General features: G+C 38.2%; 1 protein-coding gene across 2 annotated transcripts in view; it reads right to left on the bottom strand.

Moving 5' to 3' along the window:
* Positions 1-10832: 10832 nt before the first annotated feature.
* Positions 10833-15980, bottom strand: part of Trpc6 (transient receptor potential cation channel subfamily C member 6) — a 114352-nt gene continuing 109204 nt past the window's right edge. For both annotated transcript variants that reach the window (XM_004661912.3, XM_045146294.1), the window contains exons 11-13: positions 14159-14242; positions 12297-12372; positions 10833-11858 (exon numbers count right to left, since the gene is read on the bottom strand). In XM_004661912.3, coding sequence (XP_004661969.1) covers positions 11707-11858; positions 12297-12372; positions 14159-14242 — 312 coding nt within the window. In that variant the 3' untranslated portion in view covers positions 10833-11706. The remainder of the gene's footprint in view (positions 11859-12296; positions 12373-14158; positions 14243-15980) is intronic.

The following is a 15980-nucleotide window of genomic DNA, read 5'->3' as shown; positions in this document are numbered from 1 at the left end:
TTTCTCAAAAACAAAACTGCTGATCCTTTGACATATTTAGTAGTTTTATCCAACATAAGTAATGTTGATGGACTGTTATGGTTGGAGATATTCAAAAGGCTATGAAGGATCTTTGCAGCTCCTTATACATGTTTACTTTATAAGGCCTCACTGAACCCTAACCACCAGGAAGATGGTAATGGCTTAAAAGAAAATAAGATTCAAAACATCCCAAGGTCACACCTAACTGTAAGGAAAGAAAACTATGTCCCAGAATGAACAGTATCATGCAGAAGTAACAAACTGAAACAGTCTGTATGTGTTGCTCATTAGTGAGGCTAATGTCAAATGAAATGGCTCAAACCAAGGCTTTCCATAACCACTTAGTGGATCATGAGAGAGATGTGGATTGTGGCTGTGAAACAGGCAGACTGGTGACAATCAGTGAATTAATAAGAAAAATATGCCATGTAACTAACTGTTATATATCCTTGAGCTAAAGGAAAACATTTTTAACTAAATAAAAGAATGAGGTTTGTGAACTGAGTCATCTCTTTGTAAGAGAGACATGAAAATCTATGAAGACTCATGTTGCTCATGCTTGTACAAAGTCTGCTATGGCCTCTAAGAAGTATATGAAACCACAAACTTTATCAGGAAAATTAGCCATAATAGATACTGGTCCAGACTTCCTCATGTACTCTGAGGATATTGATGAAACTCTTGAGCATTGTAGAACTAAGAGCTATCTAGAACAAACTGTCAAAGAAGCAGCTTTGCTTAATGAGATCTACTGCTTATAAATAAACTTCCTGTGCTCTGTTTCTAGGACTGCTACTGAAAGTAGCACCCAGAACATTGCAATAAATGTCACAAGTTTCCAAGAAAATTTTTATGAATAAGATTGAATATAGACCCTGTCCTAAACCATCTGTGGATGGCATTATATAAAAATGTATTATTATAATGAGAAGTAATAAAGGTGCCTTGAACATTTCCCAAATATGGTTCAAATGGGAATCATCTTTTTAAAAGCATGACTTATATGTGATATGAAGGTCAGCTTCTTAAGTCCTGGCAAGCATAACTCTATGAGTTCCAGCTGAGGTCATAATCCCTCTTAACGCTTTAGACACTATGTAGCAGATGATTAGATAAACACAAGTTCAAAAGCTAAAGGCTGCTGGGTGTGGTGGCGCACGCCTTTAATCCCAGCACTAAGGAGGCAGAGGTAGGAGGATTGCCATGAGTTCGAGGCCACCCTGAGACTCCATTGTGAATTCCAGGTCAGCCTGGGCTAGAGTGAGACCCTACCTTGAAAAAAAAAAAAAAAAAGCTAAAGGCCATTTGGTTTAAGAACGAAAAAAGGAATTTTTGAGCCACATTCTTTTTCTATAATTTCTATTGCTAACTGAATGCTTATTATATGTCAGATGCTATACTTTTTTACCTAAAGTAATTTATTTCCTCCTCAATGTAGAGGATTATATTCATATATTCATCTATATAATTGGGATGATGGGGTCCAGAAACATTAAGAAAGTTGGTGGAAAAGGCACAACTGGTAATTGCCATAGCTTGGATTGAAGCCCGCACATTTGGGTTCCGCATATTGTATGCTGAAGTACTAGCTTTAAAACTTCAGAAGAGGTAGAGAGCAAACAGACACTAGAAATGGAATAAAAATCACTGAAAAAAAATATTAAAATGAAAGAATAAGTAAGAATATAAAAATCTATAATTAGCATATTTTTCTGTCATAGATCTCTGTGCTTTGAAAATATCTTTCATCATGTATACATGTATAGATAGCTATTATGTTGTTACTTATTACATGTTATTATAGATTATACATGCACATGCTTGTATGTATTCTTCTTCACATTAAAAAATTATAGGAGCACAGTGAAAACAGGTGAACTTTTAAAATATAAGAAAATAAAATCTGACCTTTTCCAAATATTCCAATGGAAGTCCATCTTCCAAAGAAGAGCGAAGGGTAAATGTCATATGGTGAATAACAGACTACTGAAAAGGTTAAGGTAAAAGCAAGTATTGTTATAGCTCTTTTAACCCGACATGATAATAAGTAAACAATTTATTCTGATGAAAGCCTATTATAATTAGGACCAAAATGCAAGACAGTGAAGTTCAAGATTCACTGCCTGAATGTCAGCATCAAGGTTTCATGTCTAACTCATAATGTTCTGAACATTCTCTAAAGGACAGGTCTGTCCAACCACCTTACTGTACTGATACTACAGCTTATCAGCAGGTAACAGCCTATGGCTGCCAATGGTCATTAGAAAAAGAAATTAAAAGATGAAAAATTCATAGATTCTGTATATACAAGTGCTTATGGTCTGAATGCTTGTGTCTGCCCCTCTGCCCCAAATTCATGTGATAAAATCCTAACCAGAAAGGCAGATGTGTCTGGGGTAGGACCTTTGGGAAGTATTAAGTCAAGAATGGAGTCCTCATGAATGCAATTAAGGATCTTATGAAAGAGACCCCAGAAAACCCCCACTTAACTTCATTGACCCTTCAACCATATGAGGACAAAGTGAGAAGAGACCATCTATGTATCAGAAAGTGAACCCCAACCCACTAGCCCAGGCTGACCTGGAATTCACTGTGGAATATCAGGGTGGCCTCGAACTCATGGCAATCCTTCTTCCTCTGCCTCCTGAGTACTGGGATTAAAGGAATGCACCACCATGTCCAGTTAGCTAAGGTATTGTTATAGCTGCCTAAAATGACTAAGACACTAATCTTTCTCCTGGCTTTCCTTCAGTGTCCCACATATCTTTCTAATTAGTTAGGAAGCATTATTGTTGTTATAAACATTTTGATCTTTTGCTAGACATAATTACTTGTGATTTTGAATAAGATGGCCCCATTACATCATCTTCAAAAGAGTTTGAACTGTTATTCCTGTGATCCTGTGATGGTTGACCTCTGTCAACGGGAATCACCTGGACTATATCAAAAGGAGACATCTAGCTGACCATTCATTCAATGATCTGTACTTCCTCCCTACTGATATGAGACAGGTTTCCTGCTCCTGCCATGCTTACCCCATCATGAGGGAATTACCTTTGTATGCATAAATCAAAAATAAGCCCTTTCTTTAATTTAGTTTCTGATAGGGTATTTTGTCCTAGCAATGAAAAATTGGCCAATGCATAAAATTGTGAACTGTTGTTATGATAAATCTGACTGATTCATTGGTGTTTGGAACTGATTTGCAAGAGAAATGTGGAAGGATTTGGAACTTTGGACTAGAGAAACCTTGCATTGCTATGAACAGAATTCAATGTGCCATTCTGGTGGGAGTTTGGAAAACCAGAAGGCTGAGAGAAATGTGGGCTGGAACTGCTCATCTCATGAGGGTTCATAGGAGCAAAAGGCTCTCTGAAAAACAGGGCAAGAGACAGCTCATGTGATACTACATTCTTCTTCTGTTCTGAGAACTTGAACAAGGCTGAATTTAGATGTAATGGACTGATGTGTTCAGCAGAGGAAATTTCAAGAAAGCATTGCAATTTTAAAAAAGTAACAAATCTGTGATTTTATTTTTCTTTTACCTGCCCTGATCCAAATATACAGTGAATGAGAACAAAATACAGAATGAAAACTTATGAAAAAATATAAGGTTTGGCACAGAAAGAAATGTAAACAAGTTTAAAATCTCAGGCCCAGAGACTGTAGCCACTTGTTCTATAATTGTTGAAGAGATTAATATCAGCAAAGATAAGTCAAATCCTCTACACTGGGACAGTAGGAAGGATGCCCTGAAGGCAAGACCAAACCCACTAAAGACTTACACTAATAATAATAGTAAGACTGTTAAGTATTTTGAAAAAAATGCCTGGAGGAAGAAAGCTGAAGTTAGTGATCTGGAGTCCCCAAGGTCAGCAAAGGAAGTAGCTACAACTGAGTCTCAGGACAGGCTTCATACCAATCTGACAGCAGACCTTGGCAGCATTGCCTATGTGAGACTGGTTTTATAATGAAAGGTACAAGACTGAGGAGGTCCTGGAGTCTTATACACAGGTTAAGAAAGACACTGAGGCTAAGCAATGTGAGGCAGGGTTGAAGTCCTTGTAAGAAGGTCCTGTGAGTAAGAGGAATATGAAAATGAGTCATATTATGTTTTCTGTGTAAAGGTTAAGAAAAAACGGTTCTGAAGAGACCAGATGATAGAAAGCCCTACCTGAGTCAATGGTCCTTGAAACTTAAAGGTTAAGAACAAGATAACCAGCCAAAAGAGTCCAAAACAGGCCTTGATACCAAAGCCTCCATTTTACATCTGACAAGAAGTCCCTACATCCTGCCTTCTTTTAGTTTGTCCTTTGATAACCTCACCACTTTCTTAGCTAAGAATGTGAGGCTGACCAATCAGCTTGTGTAAGATACAGGACTGACCACTTGCATAAGGGAACAAAAACTCCATTCCTGTTGGTGTGCTTACTTAACTGAACTTTTTCTGGTTACACAACCTTTTGCAGAAGTAAACATTTCCTTACCAATATGCTTCTTATTGTGTGGTCATTCTTGAACCCTAGACTCATTTCTAACAGGCCACTGCATAAAGATGTGAAGGTGAACCCCAATTAGTAATACTTGGGATATTAGAAATGCCCAAACCATGAGACATCTTAGACTCAGACTTATTGCTGCTCATGAGACTACAGACAGCCTTAGGGGATACGTAAGCCTTGTAGAACCTAGGGGATTTTATCATAAGGCCCAGATACTGGACATAGAACTGTAAGATATGGGTTTTGTTGGGTTTTGGTATTGCTTTGGTCTGATTATCCTTTGTTTTGCCTGTATTCTTTTGGAGTATGAATGTTTACTTTGTGTTAGTGCATGCTGAAAGTATGTAACTTGCTTTGTGATGTTAGAGGATCTCACATTTTAGAGTTTGTCTAAGTCTCAGAAGAGACTAAGCATTTGTACAACTTTGTAACTGTTAAAGACTATTGAGAATTTTGAAATTGGACTGAATGTAGTTTGTATTATGATCTAGTCATGAATTCATAGGTACAAAGGGTGGAAGGTAATGGCTTTAAAATGTTATATTTGAATGTCAAGTTGACAGTGGGTGGACTTGTGATAGTTAATCTCTGTTTGTCAACTTGACAGGATTTGGAATAACCATGGGGGGTGGGGGAAATCTCTGGCCATGTCTATGAGGGAGTTTGTATATTAGATTAGTGAATTGGGAGGACCCCCCTTCCACTACTGTGGGAAGCACTATTCCATGGGTTGAGTTTCTGTGCTGATTTTAAAAAATGGAGAAAGCTAGCTGAGTATTCAGCATTCACCTCCCTCTACTTCCTCTGTGCTGATGTAAGAAATGGGACTCTGCCTCCTGCTCCTGCCATGCTTTCTTCACCATGATGGCCTTCCCCTGAAACTGTGAGTCACACCAAACTCTTTTATTCCTCAAGCTGCTCTGTGTATTTTCTCTCAGCAATTCAAGTATCTGATACAGATCCACTTACACTCAATAAAGTACCTATCCATAAAAATGCCAAAATTATTAAAATACTATCATTTTGTTGGACAACATACACTTAATCTTAGCCAAAAGACTGAGGAGTGATAGACAGTATAAACTAAGCTGTATACAAATCTCTGTAAAATTGATTACAAAATTAAAGAATTTTTTCAGAGGCATCATCATTAATTTATTCTGGAAATACTTATAGCTATAGGCAGAAACAGAGTTAGGGAGAAAAATGAAGCCTCCATTTAAATGATTCACACACAAAAAAATGAATAATCCCAGTCTTTAAGATAGTTGTTTCCTGGTGTGTTCTTCACTCAGCTCACCACAAATAAAAATAAGGACTCAGTTTGTAGTCAATGTTTTACCGTCATAAATTTTAGTTTAAATTTAACTTTCTTTACCTGCAGAAACTTTAACTTGCTCACTAGTAAAGCTATGCCCTACCATACCAGGCAGAGGCCCTAAAATGTGGGAACTCATACAAAATCTAGCAAAACTGGTAGAATGACTGATATAGTCCTGGTAAGTGCCACATGGAGCTCAGCAAGGAGGAAGAGTCCAGAGGAAAGAAGAAGACTTCATCTGCATTAGTAGAATCAGCGTGGAGGTGGGACACACTATAAATATACCTCTTGGAACAGAATCAACTATCTATGGAGCTCCTTGTCTTCAAAAGAATAATCAGATAATATGGTCACATGTCCATATGATACTTTCATACAGAAATTTTCCTAAAAGAGTGGGTTGGATTGTCCAAATAAAGTCAAAACATTCTGACTTGTTTCCCAATTCCAGACATAGTTTCCTTTCCACTGAGTGGATCTGTTAGCCAATCCAAGAGTGCTTGGTTACCCACCATGATAATGATTCTGCTTTCCATTGTCAAGCACCGACTAACCTTAGACTATAAAAATGTCTAAACCAGGCTGGAGAGATGGTTTAACTGTTAAGGCACTTGCCTGTAAAACTAAAGGATCCTGGTTCGACTCTCCAGATCCCATGTAAGCCAAATGCACAAGAGGGCACATGCATCTGGAGTTTGTTTGCAATGGCTAGAGGCCCTGGTATACCCATTTTCTCTATCCCTTTCTGTCTGCCTCTTTTTCTCTCTCATATACCCTTTTAATTCTCTCTAAACTAATAATGATTATCCACTTAACTGGTGCTGACTTCACTCTGTCTTGGAGAATCTGCTTCTCTTTTCCAGATGGGAATTTCAGTTAAGGAGATAAACCACCCAGAAAATTCCACCCCAGCCCCAGCTGAAACCACAGAGGAATTGGGGAAATAAGCAAGACTTATGCTCTCTTAGTTAAGCTGGTATCAGAACAAGGGTTATGGAGAAAGATACTGAAGACACTCCACACCTACCAAACCAGAGATCCAGATGCTCGTAAGTACCCATCACTGAAGTAGACTTAAAATGCTCCCAGTATGGCTCAGGAAATTTTGCAGAAGAGGGGGAGAAAAGATTGTTAGAGCCACAAGTTGGGACATTTTGCACAGAGACATTGCCTCTCACCCACAACTAACTGTTGCCACCATAATGCATGACCCACAATCCTCAACGAGGAAGGCCTCTTCAGAAAAGGGGCATAAAGGAGGAAAAGGATGGTACCCACATGTGATGTTTACATACAAAATATATCTATATTTTGTATAATAATAAAAATAAAATAATAAAGTAAAAACGTTTGTTCCTGACATGATCCATCCTTCTCACTGACCCACAGCTATCAGATTTCAGACTCAACCCTGCTCGTATTGTCCCCACCACTAAATAAACATATCAGTCTTTTACCTTCTATAATGATGAGGGGACTAAGGAAATGTTACCATGGGATATAAAAACTTGGCATATGGGATATTGCTAAAGAAATAACAGAAAGTGAAAAACATCACTGTTAACTTCTCTTAACCCTTCTCTGTGGTCACTACTCTAGGAAGCTGGTCACTGCTCTAGGAAAGATGTTTGGACTTTTTCCTGAAGCTAGGTGAAAAACTTTTATTAGAGAGGTATCCTGTCCACAGGAAAGGAACATCTTTATCTCTGAAGGCATAAAGAATCAGAGTAAACAGAACTTTGTAAGTTGCTTCAAGTTCATTATTATCAGACCATAGCCTTTGATCAGTTATATTTCTTCATCACTGTCCAGTCTTCATACAACTTAGTATAAAGTTATTTCTGATGGCTCCTCTGTCATATGAAACTAGTATGAAGTAAATATGTATGTTTTTCTCTTGTTAACTTACATTTTATTTGCTTTTGTTTTATTTTTATTTATTTATTTGAGAGCGACAGACAGAAGAGAAAGAGGCAGATAGAGAGAGACAGAGAATGGGCGTGCCAGGGCCTCCAGCCACTGCAGACCAACTTCAGATGCATGAGTCCCCTTGTGCATCTGGCTAACATGGATCCTGGGAAATGGAGCCTCCAACCAGGGTCCTTAGGCTTCACAGGCTAGTGCTTCACCGCTAAGCCATCCCTCCAGTCCAACTTACATTTTTATTTTTATAGATACTTCATCCATGAACAAGGGATGAGTAAGAAAAAGATACTTTTCTTCTTCTGTATCTACAGCCTAATAGACACCAAATATGCTTACCCACCTCTGTCTTCCCCTGAGGCTTCTGTGCCTTTGGACTGGATAAACAGGGAAAGCTAGGATGAGAGGTTCCATCCATTGTTCCTTATCTAGAGATGAAAATAAACTTCACAAGGAGACAAGCACCTTCAACATGATCAATCGAAAGTAATGGTAAAAGTTTTATTCCTGTTTCTATGTGCAAGGTTTTTATAAGAGCATCAGTTGTTTCTAAAATGAGGAGGTTGGAATAAATTGGATGAAAGTATTTTATTAGTGCCTGGCACATGTTTCAAGCTCAGTAAACATGTCTTATGTTGTGTGAACTCCTATTTCTCCACTTGAGTTCAGGTACTCATTTTCTTTTTTAATTTTTATTTATTTATATATTTGAGAGCGACAGACACAGAGAGAAAGATAGGTAGAGGGAGAGAGAGAGAATGGGCGCGCCAGGGCTTCCGGCCTCTGCAAACGAACTCCAGACTCGTGCGCCCCCTTGTGCATCTGGCTAACGTGGGACCTGGGGAACCGAGCCTCGAACCGGGGTCCTTAGGCTTCACAGGCAAGCGCTTAACCACTACGCCATCTCTCCAGCCCAGGTACTCATTTTCTATTGCTTTCAATCATTGGTAGTTTTGAACAAGTGGTATATTCTAGTTGTTTATTTTACATGCCTAGTGTATTATCTCCTTTTTCACTGATGTGACCAAATATTGACAGGAAGCAAGTTGAGATAGGAAAGGTTTAAGTGGATCATTGTTTGAGAGAAGGCGATTTCACCATTGCAAGGAAAGTATGGTGATGAGTGGCTCTAGGCCATCAGGAGACTGTGGTTTGGACTTCTCACCTCCTAACATCACAGTGGGAAGGAAACAGGAGGAAGAAAGGTGAGACCAGGCTATATATGTGAAGCCCCCAGTCATCAGCTTCCTCCAGCTAAGCCCCACCTCCTAAAGTCTGTGAAACCTCCCAAAAGAGTGCCAGCAACTGAGGGACATTTCACATTCAAATCATAGCATCCAGTAAAATCATATTGAATTTGTGCCATTTCTAACTTTCAGTGAATTGAAACCAGCAGAGAATAAGAGCAGGTATGAAAGTAGAAAAACAGTGACTTTGATTTGTTCATTGGCAATGATACTGTGGTGTGGAGGTGAGAATGGGCAGGACTGGGCAAGAGAGAAAAGCCCTGTGATCATCATGATAAACAGCACTGCATTCTTCTCCTGAAAGCATCATCTCAGAGGAGAGACAGCAACTAAGTACATTTTGACTTGAAGGAGTGTGACTGTGATGTGAATAAAATATTCTAAGCCAACTATATAAAGACGTCTATCATGTTTATGACCATTCTTTGGCAATAAGGCTTTAATTAAGCTCTTGTCAAAAAAATTAAAATCTTAATGCACTTTAGTGCCTCTTTTAATCTTCCACTTGAAGGGAAATCAGAAGAGGTGTCAATTCAGCTGCTCTTGGATGAAAATCTGCTGAACTCAGGACATTCATTGTGAATCAACTGGAGCCACTTGGAGAACACAGCCTGCCTTTCACTGAGAACTCAGTCATACCTACTGCCTTTCCCAAGCTTCCATCTTGTCAAATCAATCCAATGTAAGAGACACAGGAATAAGAGAATCTTTGCTGATGTCATGTGGAGCCAAGCCCACATGCTATGTCACTGCATGCTTGTTCCTTGGTTCTTGACATGGAAGCTGATCTCTCACACAGCAAAATACACAAATATTATGGATGTTGCATTATTTTAATTTGCTTATATTTTAATTTGCATTTGGTATGAGGCTAATTTGTTGTACAATTGTTAAATATTGCCACACAACATTGAAGATAGACATCTGTTGTAGCACTAGATAATTTCTCAATGAGAAACACCCACAAAGCCCAAATCACTGAATATAAATGTTCAACTGTATTTGCTGACCTGTTTACATAAATGTTCTTTAATTAATTGAGACTTGGGGTTACACAGAATTTCTGTTACTATCTCATTGTTAAAATGAGGTTAAAGATTTTCATCTGAAACTTTCCTTTACTGAATTGAAAGCAGCATTTCTGGTTAATGCCCAGCATCATCGGAATAGTAACAGTTTGTGGATAAAAAAAATTTGAACCTTTGCTTCTCTTTTGTACCTAAAAATACTGCCTCACATCATCACTAAATAATATCAACTTCTTGGTGAATTCAAGCAGATAAAAGTTCTTGTTTTGCATATTTGGGGAGAGAAGTAGAACATACTGAGAACAGGAAAACATTTGCAAATTCCCACATCACTGTTTCTTCCCTCATACTCCGCAGTCAAATGTGGGTATTCATCTATAAATGCCCTCAGAGATTACATTATAATGAAGAAAAGAATTACAGTGTTTGGAACATTGATACTTCTCCATTAAAATGTTCTCATTTAAGCAGTAAGTTTTCAGTCAAAATAAAAAAATAACAGGGCTGGAGAGATGGCTTAGCGGTTAAGCGCTTGCCTGTGAAGCCTAAGGACCCCGGTTCGAGGCTCGGTTCCCCAGGTCCCACGTTAGCCAGATGCACAAGGGGGCGCACGCGTCTGGAGTTCGTTTGCAGAGGCTGGAAGCCCTGGCGCGCCCATTCTCTCTCTCTCCCTCTATCTGTCTTTCTCTCTGTGTCTGTCGCTCTCAAATAAAAAAAAAAAATTAAAAAAAAAATAACAAAACACTTTCTCAGTAATTATATTAGTAAAAACAATAAACATGATAAGCATTTCATGTATGTGTACAGACATGTTCTCACAATACTGTCCTGTCTACCCATACACACATGTTCACATACATACTCACCTAGCTACACATACACACATGTTCACAAACATACTCCCCACCCACACACATACACATGTTCACATGCATACTCCCCCGTATACCCATACACACATGCTTACAACACTTTCTCAGTGTTAAGTGTAATATTTTCAGAGGTGAACTGAGGAAAAAATATAACATTTTGTTTTGTGTGTTTAGTATTCAAGCTAGGTCTCATGTAGCCCAGGCTGACCTAAAATTCACTATAACACTGAGGCTGGCCTTGAACTCTACCTCCCCAGTGTTTAGATTATAGGTGTGCCCCTTACATCCATCTGTAAGTCCATTTTGTATAGGCTGTATTGATCACTTTTATAGGAGGACTAAGAATGTAGGTGATGGTTAAACAGCATCCTTCAAATGTCCATAGACTAATTTCCTCCATATTTTAGAATACACCAGTAGGAAACCCACATGGGTAGGGAAATACCTGTACTCATTTTGTGGGAGGGAGGTCACAAGGGAAGCTATGTGAATCTGTTCTCTAATATCTGAGGTCCATCCCCAAAAAATGACATGGCCTTCACATCAGTACAACAGTTATCCTCAAGAAAGCAGTTTATAAAACAAGCACCAAAGAATTAAGCAAATGTTTCACCACAATCTGCAATCTTTAACCTCTCCAATGAAATTTTATCACTAAAAATTTTGATATTAGTATTCCAGATGACCCAAGTTTTCAGTCACCATATCATTGGTACTTAAAAAAATAAACCAGAAAATAATATGGCTTCAAGTGGACAAATAAATATGAAAAATTTTAAGGAAGTCTTTGCATTATCTGTTGCTTTCCTCTTGTTTTGGTTCCAAAGATAATTTCTCTCCAAGTTTTCTAATAAGTTCTGCTAAGTCTTCTGTGTTCTGAGACTTTTCTTCAAGGAGTTCATAGCGGAGACTTGAGATGTCTTGCTTAATTTCCTTCAGTTCCCCTATGAAAAGAAGGGGTGGAAAGAAGTCAGCTCTAAGTAGACAAGTCCATGATTGTTAGGATGACATCAGTCCTCTCATCACATACATCTAAATTTTGAGCAGGTCTTTACTTTCTCAGATAAGTACTTGGATGAAGAGATTACAGCAAAATTTAATGGTTTACCTCAACAACATTGAAAAGAAGTGGTGGTGATTATTGTAGCATTGGGTAGCAGCCCCTCATTTCCCTGCCTGCTCCTCCAAGCTCCCATATGAATCATAGCCTTTTGGCATCTATGGATAAAATGGTCTGCTCCCTGCTATCCTATGGCCTGTGCTATAGGCCACCCTCAGGCTCATCTTCACACACACACCTTTCCAACCCACCCTCAGCTCTGCATTCAGACCCAGGTTCTGGTTCACATACATGTTGGGTTATGTCCCTGTGTTCAGCTCACCTTCGTTCACTTCATCACTCTCCTTATCTATCTGGGCTTGCAGGACATATCTTTTTATAAGCCTCTTCATTATTTTCTAGACAAAGAAAGGAGAAATCTACCTTAGTATTGTCCTCTATGACATCTCTCTCATTTAGGATATGATAATGAACTACCTTTCTTTGGAATTGGCAGCAATTAAATTCATATAAGATGTAGCTCATGGGGAGTACATATCTTCACATTTCGTTTTTTATTATAAAGCAACTTTCACATTATCTGGGCTAATGACTCAATAGTTAAATCTTGAGAAAAGAATAAATATAGAACAAGCAATTGAATTCTTAAAGCCCATTATTTGGGGCTAGAGAGATGGCTTAGTGGTTAAGTGCTTGACTGTGATGCCTAAGGACACCAGTTTGAGGCTCGATTTCCCAGGACCCAGGTTAGCCAGATGCAAAAGGGGGCTCACATGTCTGGAGTTTGCAGTTGCTGGAGGCTCTGGCACGCCCAATTTCTCTCTATCTCTCTCTCTCTCTCCCTCTGCCTTTCTCTGTTTGTCACTCTCAAATAAATAAAAAATGAACAAAACAGTTTTTTTTAAAAAAAAACATTGATTGTAGAATTTAAAAAGTATTGCAGAAAGACACAGTCTGTTGGGACTGGTCAAATATATGTGTAGTGCTAAGTATGGAAATAAAGAAATAATGCTCAGTTTTTTTAAGCCCCCTACCCATACTAACGAGAAATGTTGCTACTTTAAAAATTATTTACTAAATGATCCCTGTGAGACTCCAAAAAAACATTATTTACTTAGTTAGTTATCTGAACAAGAGACAGAGAGAAAAAGGGAGAGAGAGAGAGAATATGGGCATCCCAGGGCGTCTTGCCATTGCACATTTATGAACTCCAGACACATGTGCTGCTTTGTGGCTCTACCTGGTCATTGCAGAATGAAACCTGGGTAGTTAGGCTTTGGAGACAAGTGTCTTAGCCACTCAGCCATCACTCCAGTCCCTGTAGCCACTTTTGATTTCATAGTTTCTATTAATTTAGAAATTGCTAGTTTCAATGTAATATGGTTTGTATAGTACCTGGTTTTGTAAGCATACAGATGCTGTTTGTACTATACTATGTTTTTATGACTATCAGGAGACTCGGCAAGTATGTAGAAAGTTCTAGATGAACATATCACTTAGTCAGATCTTACTACATAAACTCAAAATTACATGGTGATTAATAATTGTCAAGATAATATAATATATCGTCAAGAGATTCACTTAAGGATATAATCTGGTATGTAAATGAGTATAGATTTGGTAGTGCCACTTACAATAGCAGAAAAAGAAACCTTAAGTGTCTATCAATAAGGAACTACATGAACAAATTATTTATAGAAAAGAATGCTTTACATCCTCTAAAACTAGTAGGAATACATGTTTCAAAGAGTGAAAAGCACAGCCTACAGAATTATTTGTCTTATCATTAAATAATTTATATCAACATTACACATATACTTATAGAATATTAGCATATATACAATTGCACACATAAACATACATTAATATCATATTATAGAATACTCACAGGTAAGCAGTCTTTATTTCTTAGTGGTAGGATGTGAAATGAATTTTGCTGCTTTTGTGTTTTTATAACATTAGCTCATTTTACAATGGACTGTAAGCTCTAGGCTATATGTTTACTCATGTACCCAGAAGGTAGAAAGTCCTGACACAGGGTAGTTACTCAATAAGTATGTGTTCAATGAACACATCAGTTTGATATTGAGAAAAAATTTAACATTTATTTGTTATGAATCACACAGTTTAAAAGCCTAAATGTTACAAACATTGAACCTCGTTTCTTTAAAAATTCATGCTTACCTGATACTGTCTTGGAGGATTATTGAAACTATTTAAATGAAAATCTTCAGAGCTCCTTATACTTAATTGTTTACTGTGTGACATCTGTAATTTGAAAAGAATTATAAATTCTTTATTTTTTTAATTTTTTTTAAATTTTTTATTTATTTATTTGAGAACGACAGACACAGAGAGAAGGACAGATAGAGGGAGAGAGAGAGAATGGGCGCGCCAGGGCTTCTAGCCACTGCAAATGAACTCCAGACGCGTGTGCCCCCTTGTGCATCTGGCTAACATGGGACCTGGGGAACCGAGCCTCGAACCAGGGTTCTTAGGCTTCACAGGCAAGTGCTTAACCGCTAATCCATCTCTCCAGCCCCTTTATTTTTTTAAACAATGTGGGAGAGTATTCGTTTTATATGAGCTAATTGTCTTATGTATGTAAATAAGCATATTTACATGTATACTACCATTTTGCCTTGGCTAATAGCCTGTCTTCCAAGACAATAAATGACTCCCCAGGGTGTGTGTTCAGACCCTCAGTGACTGCTAGCGATTGTGTGAGGAGCCTCCCAGTATAACCATCCATGATTAGCTAGCCTTCCCAAAAGTATAGCCATGGTGGAGAAGGAGGCATGATCTGGGGATAATATGGGGCTGGTTCTAGAAGCTTACTGGTGAGGGGCCAATGACAACATCCACACCAGCCCTTGAGTCTCACCAGATCCTAAAGAAACATGAGGGGGAGACTTTGTCACCAGGCAGAATGTAGGTGCCAAGAAAGCATAATTGACCCACTTAATGGGGCACTTGTGTTCCAGGAGCACTATTCAAATAAAATGCCATCATGGCAGCACTCTTCAAGCCAATGTGAACCTGACTGCAGCAGGCAGTATGCTATAAATCTAGCAACAACTTGCATTAATATGCTAAAAGGATGATTAAGAAAGAACATTATTCTAGATTAATGCATTTTTCTAGATGGGAAAAAAACTTTTAAAAATAAATAAGAGAACTTGAATCTCTCTAAATCTGTATGTCTTTGGAGACAAATTGTCTTCCAGGGGAAGAGGAGCTCCAAGACCATCTGCAAAGAGACTCGTGATTTGTATTTCCTTATGACATCACAGTACAATCAAGAAAGTTCACTAAGACTTGGCTAAGGCCTTCCTCTAACTTCAATGCACTGATGCCTTAGTGGCCGCATTCTGTATTTAGACAGTTGTTCCTACACATTTATCTCCTCAATACCATATGTTGAAGTTATTTCACATGTAAATGTTTTGTTAGGCTCTGCATATTCAAGGAAGAACATAGCCAATTATGGTCTAGTTGAATTATCATCAAATAATTGGGCTGGAGGGATGGCTTAGCAGTTGCATTTGCCTGCAAAGCCAAAGGACCCAGGTTCAATTCCCCAGGACACATGTTAGCCAGATGCACAAGGGGGCACACACATCTGGAGTTCATCTGCAGTGGCTGGAGGCCCTGGCGTACCCATTCAATTTCTCTCTCTCTCTCTGTCAAATAAATAAATAAGTAAAATATTTTTTTAAAAAAGATTAACATAGCAAGACTAACAAGAACCATCAACTTCTAAATTTTAAAATAATATTTAGCTAATATTTTTGATAGATTACTGTCTTTTTCTCATGCCCCCTTTAAAAATGTCAGCAAAATTTATTTATGTTGATTTTAGTAGTCATTAAGATAAAATTATTTAATTAACCAAAAACTGCAGTGAAGGTACTATAATAGAACACTTGGGAACCTGAAGACAAGTTCTAACGTGGCTCTGCTGCATGCTCACTATAGTCGAGATGCTTATGGTTGCAATACTCCC

The sequence above is a fragment of the Jaculus jaculus genome, chromosome 3 (genome assembly GCF_020740685.1).
Source record: "Jaculus jaculus isolate mJacJac1 chromosome 3, mJacJac1.mat.Y.cur, whole genome shotgun sequence".
Taxonomy (NCBI): domain Eukaryota; kingdom Metazoa; phylum Chordata; class Mammalia; order Rodentia; family Dipodidae; genus Jaculus; species Jaculus jaculus.
Note: the sequence above shows the minus strand (reverse complement) of the source record. Positions and strands in the feature narration are given on the sequence as shown.